Source organism: Mobula birostris, chromosome 11 (genome assembly GCF_030028105.1).
Source record: "Mobula birostris isolate sMobBir1 chromosome 11, sMobBir1.hap1, whole genome shotgun sequence".
NCBI classification, from domain to species: Eukaryota; Metazoa; Chordata; class Chondrichthyes; order Myliobatiformes; family Myliobatidae; genus Mobula; species Mobula birostris.
This window is the reverse complement of record NC_092380.1, coordinates 91,786,861-91,800,493: the sequence shown is the minus strand read 5'-3', so window position 1 is coordinate 91,800,493 and position 13,633 is coordinate 91,786,861. Positions and strand designations below refer to the sequence as shown.

Sequence of the window (13,633 nt, the reverse complement as noted above, 5' to 3'; positions counted from 1 at the left end):
TGAGAATGGATCTGAAGGTATATTCCTTGTGTGAGATGTTGGAAATTTGGGAGACCTCCGGTCAGCTTGGTAACTACATTTGCACGAGTGCATCGAGCTGCAGCTGGATGATCATTGGTTCATATGGGAAAATGAGTGTTATGTAATAGTTAGGAGCTATAGGAAGATAGTCACTCCTACATTGCAGGAAGCAGGTACTTGGTTGACTGTCAGGGGAGGAAAAGAGAATAGGCAACCAGTGCAGAATACCCCTGTGACCATTCCACTCAATAATGAGTATGCCGTTTTGGATACTGTTGGGGAGATCACTTAACAGGGTGAAGCTGCAGTGACCAGTCTCTGGCATTTAGTCTGGTTCTGTGGCTCAGAAGGGAAGAGGGGAGAAGAGGGATGGAGTAGTGATGGGGGTTCCAAAATTAGGGAGCACAAAGCAGATTCTGTAGATGTAAAAGAGACACCCAGATGGTATATTGCCCCCCAGTTGCCAGGGTCAGGGTTGTCTCAGATCAGGTATTCACGGTATTCTAAAGGCGGATGGCGAGCAGCCGGAAGTCATGGTACAAATTGGTACCAACAACTGTAGGTTAAGAAAAGGGGGGAGATCTGAAGAGGGAATACTGTATAGGGAATTAGGCAGTAAACTGAAATGCAAGACCTCCAGGGTAGTAATCTCTGGTTTACTGCCTTATGCCACGTACCAGTGAGGATAAATAGGATGACTTGGCAGATTAATGTGTGGCTGAGAAACTGGGATAGAGTATCAGTGGGATGAGGTAAACTGTAACAGGTGGCCAAAATCAAAAAGGGTGATGAATATTGGAGTGAAAGTGTTACATTTGAATGCACACAGTACACAAAATAAGGTAGATGATCTTGAGGAGCTGTTAGAGATTGACAGGTATGATGTTGTAGGCTTCTCTGAATTGTGGCTGAAAGAAGATCATACTTGGGAGCTTAACATCCAAGGATACATATTATATTGAAAGGACAGGCAGGGAGGCAGGAAGTGGGGTGGTGCTATTAGTAAAAAAAATGAAATCAAGGAAACTCAAAGACTGCATTAAAGCAAAAGAGGGGGCATATGATTTAGCAAAAATCAGTGGGTAGATAGAGGATTGCAATGTTTTTAAAAACCACAGAAGGCAATTAAAAAGCCAGAAGGAGATAAAAGATAAAATATGAAGGTAAGCTAGCCATTAATATAAGAGGACACCAAAAGTTTTTTCAAGTCTATAAAAAGTAAAAGAGAGAAGCTGAAAAATTATACAGGAGAGTCAGTAATGGAGAACAAAGAAATGGCAAAGGATCTGAATGAGTATTTTGCGTCTGCCTTCACTATGGTACACACGTGCAAAATGCCAGAAATGTGAGCGTGTCGGAGGGAGAAGTGAGTGCCATTGTTTTTACTATGGAGAAAGTGTTTCGTAAGCTGAAAATCCTGAAGGTAGTTAATTCATCTGGACCAGATGAACTTGCACCCCAGGGTTCTGAAAGAGGCAGTTGAAAAGATTGTGGAGCCATTGATAATGATCTTTCAAGAATTACTGGATTCTGGAGTGGTTCCTGAGGACTGGAAAATTGCAAGTGTCACTCCACTCTTCAAAAAGGGAGGAAGGCAGAAGAAAGGAAATTATAGGCCAGTTAGTCTGACTTCAGTGGTTGGGAAAATGTTGGAGTCTATGGTTCTGGTGTACTTGGAGGCACATGAGAAAATAGGCCAAAGTCAGTATGGTTTTTTAAAGGAGAAAACTTGCCTGACAAATCTGTTGGAGTTCTTTGAGGAAGTAACCAGTAGGATAGACAAAGAAGAGTCACTGGATGTTGTATACTTGGATTTTCAAAGGCCTTTGATAAGATCCTGCACATGAGGCTGCTTAATAAAATTATGAACCCATGGGATTACAGGAAAGGAACTACTGACTGGCAGGAGGCAAAGGATGGGAATAAAGAGGGAGTTTTTTTGGTTGACTGCCAGTGACCAGTGGTATTCCACAGGAGTATGTGTTAGGACTGCCTCTTTTCATGTATGTCAATGTTTTGTATGAGGAAATTGATGGCTTTATGGGCAAGTTTGCTGAGGATACAAAGATAGGTGGAGGGGCAAGTAGTGTTGTGGAAGCAGGGTGTATGCAGAAGGACTTACAGTAGATTGGGCGAATTGGCAAAGAAGTGGCAGATGGAATATAATGTAGGGAAGTGTATGGTTGCCCACTTTGATAAAGGCTTAGGCTATTTTCTAAACGAGGAGAAAATTGAAAAAGAATAAGTGCAAAGAGACCTGGGAGCCCTCGTGCAGGATCCCTAAATGTTAACTTGCAGATTGAGTTGGTGTATGGAAGGGAAATGCAATGTTAGTATTCATTTCAAGAGGGCTAGAATATAAGAGCAAGGACGTCATGCTAAGGTTTTATAACACATTGGTCAGGCTGCATTTGGAGTATTGTGAGAAGCTTTGGGCCCCTTATTGAAGAAAATAATTGCTGGCAGTAGAGAAGGTCCAGAGGGAAGATCCCAGGAATGAAAGGGTTAACATATGAGGAACGTTTGATAGCTCTAGGCCTGTACTTGCTAACATTTAGAAAAATAAGGGGTGGGGGTATCTCATTGCAACCTATCAAATATTGTAAAGTCTACGTAAGGTGGATGTGGAGACAATGTTTCCTATAGTGGGGAGTCTAGGACCAGAGGACACAGCCTCAGAATTGAAGACATTCATTTAGAACAGAGATGAGAAAAAATTTTCTTTAGCCAGTAGGTGGTGAATCTGTGGAATTCATTGCTACAGACATCTATGTGGGCCAAATTATGGGGTATATTTAAGGCAAGGGTTAATAGGTTCTTGATCAATCGGGTTGTCAAAACTTACAGAGAGAAGGCAGGAAAATGAGGTTGAGAGAGATAATAAATCAGCCATGATGGAATGGTGGAGCGAATCTCGATGGACCGAAAGGCCTAATTCTGCTTCTATGTCTTGTGGTCTTATAATGGACTGCCTTCATACAATGCCATCAATAATTGCATCCTCCAGATCTTCATTTCATTGTAAAAATAAAGGTGATCATTCATACCTTCAAAATCTATGTAATTACTAACTTATTAAAGTACTGAAATCCTTTCCTTTTCACTCCCAGCCATTTCTGGCACCTCTAAGTCTGAATGGTTAAAACTGTCGTAAGTAAAACAGTTGCAGATAGTTTTACTGCCTATTTCTTACCAACTATCAGTGACAAAAATTACTGCTTTTTGAAGGCAAACACACGTAACTGACACTATTTAAAAACTGTTCGTTCTAGGCACGAAGTAGTGTCTAATATCGCATCTGGCGCTAGTTAGTAAGTGTCCGGCAAGTTTGTAGCCCCAATTAAGCAGCATAGTGTGCCAAATAAACGAAGGGAATCCCAGCTATTTTCTCAATTAGTTGTTGTTCTTTAAGAGTTTCCTAAATAAGTGGCTTCCCTTTTTAACCTATGGCCCAATTAACCACAATTCACTGTATTTAGACTGGGATTGATTAGGGACAGTCAACATGGCTTTATGTGTGGTAGGTCATGTCTAACCAATCTTGTAGAGCTTTTCAAGAAAGTTGTCAGGGAAATTGATGAATGCAAGGTACTGGACATTGTCCACTTGGACTTTAAGAAGAGTTTTGACAAGGTCCTACATGGAAGGTCAATCAAGAAGGTTCAGTCACTTGGCGTTCAAGATGAGGTAGTAAATTGGATTAGACATTGGCATTGTGGGAGAAGCCAGACAATGGTTGCCTCTGACTGGAGGTCTGTGATTAGTGGTATGCCGCAGGGATCAGTGCTGGATCTGTTTTTGTCTATCATCTATATCAACAATCTGGTGGATGTAGCAAACTGGATCAGCAAATTTGCAGTTTAGATTATGAGAACACTCAGTCCTCGTTTATTGTCATTTAGAAATGCATACATGCATTAAGAAATGATACAATGTTCCTCCAGAGTGATATCACAGAAAAACAGGACAAACCAAAAACTAACATTGACAGAACCACATAATTATAACATATAGTTACAGCAGTGCAAAGCAATACCATAATTTGATAAAGAACAGACCATGGGCACGGTTAAAAAAAGTCTCAAGTCCCGATCGACTCTCAAGTCCCCGATAGCAGGCGGCAAAAGAGAAAAACTCCCTGCCATAAACCTCCAGGTACCGACTACTGCCGATGCATTGGAAGCACCCAACCACAACCGACACTGAGTCCTTCCATCCGAAAACTTCGAGCCTCCAACCAGCTCCTCTGATACAGCCTCCCGAGTGCCATCCTCTGCCAAGCACCTTCGACCTCGCCCCGGCCGCCGAAACAAGCAAAGCCGAGGATTCGGGGCCTTCTGCTCTGGAGATTCTGGACCACACAGTAGCAGCAGCAGCGAAGCGGGCATTTCAGAAGTTTCTCCAGATGTTCCTCAGTATTCTCACGTCTGTCTCCATTAAATCAGAATTGTGCACGGTACCCTACTTAACACATAACAAATATCATTCACCGGAGTGACGCAAGATGTGGGGTGTAGTGGACAGCAAGGAAGACTATCAAAACTTGCAGTGGGAGCTGGACAGCTGGATAAATGGGCTAAAAAATGGCAGATCAAATTTAATGCAGACCAGTGTGAGATATTGCACTTTGGAAGGACAAACTGTGGTATTACTAACACAGTGGGGAGTACTGTAGAACAGAGGAATTTAGGAATACAGATCCATAATTCCTTGAAAATGGTGTCACAGGTAGATATGCTTGTAAAGAAAACTTGTGGCACATAGGCCTTCATAAATCAATGTCCTGAGTACAGGCGTTGGGGGTGTTATGTTTAAGTTGTATATGAAGTTTGTAGGCCCTAATTTGGAGTATTGTGTGCAGTTTTGGTCACTTGTCTTACAGGAAAGATGTCAGTAAGATTAAAAGAGTGCAGAGAAAATTTAAAAGGGTATTGCCAGGACTTGAGGACTAGAGTTACAGGGAAAGGCTGGGTAGATTAAGAGTTTATTCCCTGGAGCGTAGGAGAATGAGGAGAGATTTGAGAAAGTTATACAAATTTATGAGGGGCATAGATAGGGTAAATAGAGCAGGCATATTCCACTGAGATTGGGTGAGACTAGAATCTAGAGGTCATGGGTTAAGGGTGAAAGGTGAAACATTTAAGGGGGAACTTCATTACCCAGAAGGTAGAGAGGGAGTGTGGAATGAACTGCCAGCAGAAGTAATAAATGCAGGTTCGATTTCAACATTTAAGAGAAGGTACATGGATGGGAGGGATATGGAGAGTTGGTCAGGGTGCAAGTTGATGGAACTAGGCAGATTAACAGTTCGGCATGGGCGAAATAAGCCAGAGGTCCTGTTGCTGTGCTGTAGTGTTCTGTGACTCTAAGAGATTAATTACAATGGTACTTATTAATTAAATCTTCAATTAGGTGAAGAAGCTGGAGTTGCTGTCCTTTAACCAGAGATAGTTAAGAGATGATAAAGGTGTTCAAAATCATAAAAGCATTTTGATAGAGTAAATAAGGGGAAGCTACTTGCAATGGCTGGAATTCTCTGACACAGATTTAAGAAAATTGGCAAAAAGACCAAAAGGTGATATGAGAAAGATTATTTTATGCAGCAAATAATTATGATCTGGTAAGCGATGTTTAAAATATAATGAAAGTAGGTGGAAGCCTAAAAGAGATTTAAATAAGCCATATATTAATGGAAAATATGCATTTTTTGAATTTCTCAACATGTACAGTATCCGTGTTACAGTCGCTGATCAAATTTTGTCTACTCAGACTTAAAATAAGTTGAAACCTTATTTTACAATAAATTTTTGTTAGGTAGAACAGATGAATGACTGAATGCATAATTGAGTAGATATTGTCATTCTTTCTGCAAATTACAAAGATCCTAATCTAAACAAACCATATTTGTTAAGATGTACAGTTTACAGCTTTTCATTATCAAGCAAAATGACTAAAGATGTTCACAGTATGTTTGTACCTTGTATATAAATAAGATTTTGTCAATGCTATGGTTCTAACTCTAATATTTACATGTGAGAAATACTACTTCAAATACATTGGCTCAGTGTTATTTTTATGTTTTTAGGTTCAAAAAGATCAAGCAGTTTACATAGGAAAACTGTAGAAGTCAAGAATGACAGATCCCCCGATCAACTAAAACTACCAGTAGGTAGGTGGGATGTTCTTTTTATGTCAATATGTGTAATATCACTGATTCCTTTGGCTTTTTTAGACATTTATCTAATTATTCAAAACTTTAATTTAAAAATATAATAGTCGATTGCTGCAGGTAGGTCGAAATCAATACAGTTTGAAATCGCCCACCACTCACCACTCTCAGTGAATAGCTCCGTGACATTCCCAAAGAGCGGTTGTTTTTTGAACGTATGAGCTCCAGTTTATAGCAGGAAAACTTCAAAGGTGCATTGTATGAACTAAGGTTGAGAAAACTGATGCTGCCTGACTCAGAGTTCCAGCAGCAGATTATATGTTGTTCCAGCGTCCACAGTCTCTTGTGACTCCCTTTGTAGCCGGTATTACAATTCTGCATTGATGGATTTTCATCTGGAAATGATCACTGATGGGACATAATCTGTTTTTTTAATTGTGCTTTAAGAAGCAGCACTCTGCAATCCAATGACTTGAAGCACACGTCAGATCTAAGACCATAAATGAATATCATCTAGTTTCAAGTGAGTCAAAATTGCCGCCTTTCTTCTTATAGATGTACTCAACAGTACAGGAGCACTGTTGAACGAGTTCAGAATGCTATATTGTACATTTTTCTCAATTTCTTCTGTAGTTCTCTAATAATAGAAGTTGTACAAATGAAATTTATTCCTAGAAGCTGCACAGTTAGTGTACAAAAAGAAATTTGTTTCCTAAGTGTTTTCTTTTAATAAATCAAAGAAAGAACCATAAACAGCATAAGCAAATTGTGGCAACAACGCAGGAATGTGTTTCTCATAATGTACTGTGGTTTCCCTTTGTTGTTTATAGCCTTTTGGTTTAATTTGATTTATTAAAAGAAGTACTGAAGAAATAAATCTCATTTTATGTACTTTTTCCATGTTGATTTCCCATTACAGCTGTTTACAGTAAGCAACCTCTCAGGCAAATTTGTATAATTGGCTACTTTCATAATATAGTCTACTTTTGCAATTAACTCATTTTCCTGCCTTTTTAAAAAAAACTGAAATGTCAGTACAACAGAATAAAGTTAAACGTCATAATGGTAAGGAAAAAATCATAAACTTATGACTTGAGGTACTATTTATTTTCTCACATCTGAATTTGAACATTGTAAGCTAGGGGTCCCCAACCTGTTTTGCATCGCAGACCTGTTTAATGTTGACAATATTCTTGCGGACCGGCCGACCGCAGCGGTGTTCAAGTAGGGTTAAACTCACCTCAACATGTTTTTTACAGTTAGAGTTGCCAACTTTCTCACTCCCAAATAAGGGACAAAAGTAGCAGTCAAATCCTGGGACACTTTACCCCAGGAAAGACTACTATGACCATGAAGCCTTTGCGCGGGCACCTGTGTGCATATGCGTGCCATGCGCATGTGATGTGCGCGTACATGCGGATTTTTTTTCCCCCACAAATCAGTTTTGCCTTCATTTTCCGGACTATACTGTACATACGTTATTTCTACTTTGTATAGGCTGTGTATTTATCATATCATTCCTGTATTTACTATATGTTACTGTTATTTATTTTCGGTTTTATGTGTTATTTGGTATGATTTGTTAGGTTATTCTTTGGGTCTGGGAACGCTGAAAAATTTTTCCCATATAAATTAATATTAATTGCTTCTGCGCTTCACGCCATTTCGGCACGAAAGGTTTCATAGGAACGCTGTACCTTAGCAGGGGAAATACGGGACAAACCAATTTAGCCCAACGTACGGGATGACCCAGCAAATACGGGACAGTTGGCAACCCTATGTTCAAGTTCAACAGTATGTGACAGGGAATGAGGAAAGGTGCAGCTGACTCATATCGTTTCCTCACGGCCCGGTAGCACATGTTCTGCGGCCTGGTGGTTGGGGACCGCTGTTGTAAACCACTAGGCATTGATTAATGAAGAGGTCTAATATATTTTATTTTTTTCCCCATGTACGGCATGGAGAAGTACAACTGAATATAGAAAATATAAACTTCTGTGAAATATGTTTGAGAGGAAATGTTATGAAAATAATATTTTAGCTTACATCATTCACTATAGTTGGTATTAAGAACCCATTGTCTCCTATTATTACAGTGGAGCAAACCATTAAATTAGAACAATTCCTTATATTCTACCTGGGGAGTTTATATTCCAGTGGTATGAAAAGTGAATTTTTCAATTTCAGGGACCTTTACTTCTGTGTTACTCCATCTCTCTCCTCATCCATCTCATGTCCTCCCACTATTTTGTCCCTTCCTGATTCTATTCACATCTGTCATTGTTGTTTGTTGTATCTAACAATGATAGGAAACCTGTGTGGGAAAGCTTTTCAAGTAGAAAAGCCATTGCATTGTGGCAGTTGCACTCTTATCAACCTCAGAAGTTCGTGTCCAGCAGTACAAATGGTCGTCACAACTGGGGTCATCCTTGCAGTGGATGACCATGACTTCTGTGCCTCGTTATGCCCTTCGCTCTCCACGTAGCATTGCAGAGCCACCTTTCTGGCCATTGAATCTCATCCATCCAATTTTCCAGAGCTGACTTTGCATGCTAGGACTATCATGTACCTATCTCTCTGGGATATGAGGCCGGCCGACTACCCTCACCCAGTTTAGCCCACCTGTCAAAGTGGTATACTGGCCTGTGGTAACTATTGCATGCAAACAGCTACCTGGAACCACATGTGAGAGATCTGAGTATCTGGTGGGGACCAAAGGTGATTGAGCTGTCCCAGACTGAACACAACAAGCCCCTTCACCAGAGATGCTGCCTCTTCCTGGGAACCCCATACACCCATGCACATACCACTCACATATCTTTCCCCAATCTGGTTGCATTATCACTTAACTTGCATACAATATTCCAGCATTGCTCTTTGTGTTCCTGCTGACCATCTTTCAATCCTCCTCCCATCTGGCCACATCTGCCTTTTTTCTCCTTATCTTCTTCCACCTATCAGTCATATATGTTTAACTGGCCATAATGCTTCACTGCTCCTTGATCCATCTGTCATCTACTGGCTCGTTTCTCACCCCTCCACTTCTCCTCTTTATATTGGCTATCATCCCTCTTCATTCACAGTCCTGATGTAGTAGGGTTCAACCTGAAATGTCAACATATCAATCCCTCTGTACCCCATCCACACGTAGCTGTTGCTCGACATACTGAGATGTAGCAGCAGATTACATTACATTTGATCTTAAGAGAGCATTTTTTCTTTATGCAGGTTGGTTTATATCTGCATATCGCACTAGTATAAGCAGTGAATTTTCTAATTTCAGGTAACTTCTCTCTCTCACTCTCACTCTCACTCTCACTCACTCACTCACATCTATCAATGGTCCTCCCAATATTTTGTCCATATGCTTCACTTCTCCTTGCGAGAGGTGATGGAATCAGATACAATTAAGTTCAAGAGACATTTTGACACATATTTAAATAGGCAATACATTCAAAGGGACACAAGTGACTGCAGATGTTGCAATCAGGAACAGTATTCAAAATGCTGGAGGAACTCTGTGTTGAAGGCATCTCTGCAGCAACACACATAATTACCTGGCGCACTGAATTCCTCCAGCACTTGGTGTGTACAAGACAGTCCTAATGCAAGTGTGGGGTTAGTGCAAGTGAGCAAAATGTCAGCAAGGATGTGTTGGGCCGAAGGGTCCATTTCTGTGACTCAGTTACTCAATCCTTTGCCAATAATTCCTACACTTCTTATGCCATAACTCTCAAATATGTCATTGTTGTCTTGTCTCTGGCTACATGCAGCTAAATGCATTTTTGATTAGTAAACAAAACTTCTTTGTTGACCACATAATGTTCAGACTATATTTAGGCCAATGACACAAAATTTCCAGCATCTGCAGAATCTTTCGTGTTTATGGCCAATATATTTAGCTCTTTTTGATGTTTGTTGCTAAAAAAAAAGTATACAAAAAGTCGAATATGCAAATAGGTTTTTTGAACATTTCATGACTTTAATTCCCTAATTTGACCTCTAAAATGGTGTGCAACATGTGATGCTGGATATCTGCATCCTGAAATAACATTGACATTGAATGATGTTGGGAAGGACTAATGTGGTCAGTTCATCCATTAGTAGGTCCAGGTCAGGAGAGTAAAAACAGCAGTACTAGCATAGTAAAAGGGAAGCATTGATCCACAACCTTTCATGGTAGAGCACTGGGCAAGATGGATGTTTTGTGCAAGTTAGTTTGTTCTCAACAATCTTTAAAAGCCACTCCCAGGTTATGAATGTGTTAAGTTTTTACAGGCATCTATAAGAAAGTACACAAGGTCACTTGATATGGTGGCCATGCCTCTACAGTAGTAAAGTGAGTGATGTTGATGAGGGCCAATTAACATGAGCATTTATTTATTGTCTTCCTTTGCCTAGTTGCAATGGTACAGCTTCAGAATACCCCACACTCAATGGCTGGTTTTGATTACCTTTAAATATCTATGGATGTTACACTCTTTAATACAGCAGTCCCCAACCACCGGGCCGCAAAGCATGTGCCACCGGGCCGCGAGGAAACGATATGAGTCAGCTGCACCTTTCCTCATTCCCTGACACACCCTGTTGAGCTTGAACGCACGCGCAGTCATTACGCACACGTCATCCATGTCAGCGCGGGAAGGAGATCAACTCCTCGAGCTTGCAAATGACGGCAGGCTGAAAAGTATGTTTGACGTAACATCTCAAGGCTTAATATCCTGAGATAGCCAAGAAAGCACTGAAAACGTTCCTTCCATTTCCAACATATCTCTGCAATGAATGCAACGAAAACTAAATTGCGGAATAGACTGGACATAAGGAACGCCCTTCGAGTATCGCTGTCTCCCATCACCCCTCGATAGGACCGTGTTGTTGCAAGAAAACAAGTATTCAGCCCAGGTCTCCCACTGATTCAGCGACATTGGTGTGTTGCAATGATTTTATATGTTCATATGGGGAAAATATGTGCTGTGTGTTTAATGTCCAAACATTACTTAAAATGTTATGATGCTATTGACTTATATAACCATATAACAATTACAGCATGGAAACAGGCCATCTCTGCCCTTCTAGTTCATGCCAAACGCTACTCTCACCTAGTCCCACCGACCTGCACTCAGCCCATAACCCTCCATTCCTTTCCTGTCCATATACCTATCCAATTTTTCTTTAAATGATAATATCAAACCTGCCTCTACCACTTCTACTGGAAGTTCTTTCAACACTTACTTCAAGCTCCCCTGTCCTCCCCTGATAATTGACTTATCACTATATTCATGTGAGGAAAATATGTGCTGTGTGTTTAATATTAAATTCATTAGATAAACCCTTTAAGAAATGAAATTGAGTGTATTAGCCACTTATCACCTATATTCTGGTCATGATTAACACCCCCACCCCCCTGAACAGAATCACCAAAAACGATTTGTAGGAAAAAAAAATCAGCACGTACACACATGCGCACTGGTGTCCGCGCAAGGCTTCATGGTCATTGTAGTCTTTCTCGGGGTAAACACAACATATTTGACGGCTACCCTTGTCCATTGGCAACCCTACCCACCCACCCCCCACCCCCCCAGTCAGCTGGTCCGCAAGAGTATTGTCAATATTAAACTGGTCCGCAATGCAAAAAAGTTTGGGGACCCCTGCTTTAATAGAACATAATTTCACAACTATCAATAGAAGCAGTGGCTTATCAGTTTCCAGAGCGTATCTCTTAAATGGCCTCCTGCAGTGAAATTGGAAACATGTGTTCTTGAGAGATAATTGTGTTCGATTAACTGCAGAGGGATTATTTTAATTCAGATAATGTCAAGACTACTTCCTGTTTAACCAATAAGAAAGAGCAGCTACTAAAAGAACTGAGAACAAACATACTGTATGTTAGTATGTTGGAATTTAAAATATTTATGGAAGCTCATTTGAATGTTCAGATTTTCATAACTTTGGTGTTCTTAACCTGGGGGCGACTTTTAATATTAAAGTACTGGTTCCATCTATTGAACAAAAACATAGAAGTCATGAAATAATTTCATGTGGAGATTCTAATTTTCAGTAAAAGGTAAAGACTACAATATTTTCTTTCTTTCTTTTACCAATATTTTTATTAAATTTCATATACATAAATACAGAATTCATAAGGATAATTATTATAAATCAAAATAAGGTAGCACAAAATGCACTATATATAAATCACATTGATACAATCACGGTATCCCATATTCATGATCAATAAAATAAATTGGATTATGAACAATATTTTGATGGTACAATGATACAATGGTGGTAAATGTTTGTCAGAATACCAGTAGTATGAACCACATATTTTCTACCAAGAAAAGTATATGTGCTAAAATTGTATCTCCTTCAACATGACAATGGTTTCTGTTAGGTGACACAATAATTTTAAAAGTTTTCTCCTTACTAAATTAAAACTAATTTTAAAAATATTCTGGCCTTTTGCCTTTCTAAAAAGCAACAAGTGTGCTGAACATAAGAGAAGAGTAGACCATTTGGCTCCTTGTGCCTGCTCTGCCATTTAATAAAATCATGGCTGATCTTTTTCTTCATAGCATAAGATTACGTCTTTCACTGACATTAAAACCGTGATTCCCTTAATATCCAAAAATATTTCTACCTCTGCTTTGCGAATACTCCACAACTTAACTTGATGTCTCACCTGAAAGAGTAACTCTAATTAGCTCCAAATTCTGGATGCCCCAGCCAGTAGAAATGTAAGAGCACCTCACATTTTCAAAATCCTTAGAACGACTAATTTATCTACTGAGGGCAAGCAGGCACAGCCTAGGAATCAAACTGATGAACATACAATCCACTCCCTCTGTTGCTAATATATTCTTACTTAGATAGGGTAAAGAATGTAATTTTGTCAGGCTTGCATATAATTGCAAAAAATTCTTGTTCTCAAATCCTCCTATAATAGAGTGCAACGTACTTTTTCCCTTCCTAATTACCATTGAAACTACGTGGTAACCCTACATGGTAAAAGGGTGTCAAGATACCCCGTATGCCAGCTTCTATTTCTTAAAAAAATTCACCTTTTATTTTTTTTTTATCTACTGTGGATGATCTGCACGTAAATTCACCTACTATCTCCATTAGCCTGTATATATCCTTTTGAAGGTTCGTAACTCACGCAACCACCTAACTTCAGATATGTTACCACTAAACCCTCATCGAAATCATTAATATAAATTATGAATTACCAGGCCTAAAGCACTGATTCCTGAGGTATCCCACTATTATATCATGGGAACCTGGATGTCACGTTAATTCCTACTATATTTTTTCAATTATCAATTCCAAATCCATGCTAACATATTCGCCCCACTCCCAAATGTTCTAATTTTAGACAATAGACATGAGAGCAGAATTAGGCCATTTGGCCCATCGAGTCTGCTCTGCCATTCCATCATGACC

At 39.7% G+C, this 13,633-nt stretch overlaps 1 protein-coding gene across 1 annotated transcript in view; it reads left to right on the top strand.

The window, feature by feature from the left end:
- Positions 1–13,633, top strand: part of LOC140205255 (kinesin-like protein KIF18A) — a 114,577-nt gene that overhangs the window by 76,459 nt on the left and 24,485 nt on the right. The window contains 1 exon segment of the mRNA XM_072272706.1: positions 6,107–6,190. Within this exon segment, the coding sequence (XP_072128807.1) occupies positions 6,107–6,190 (84 nt within the window).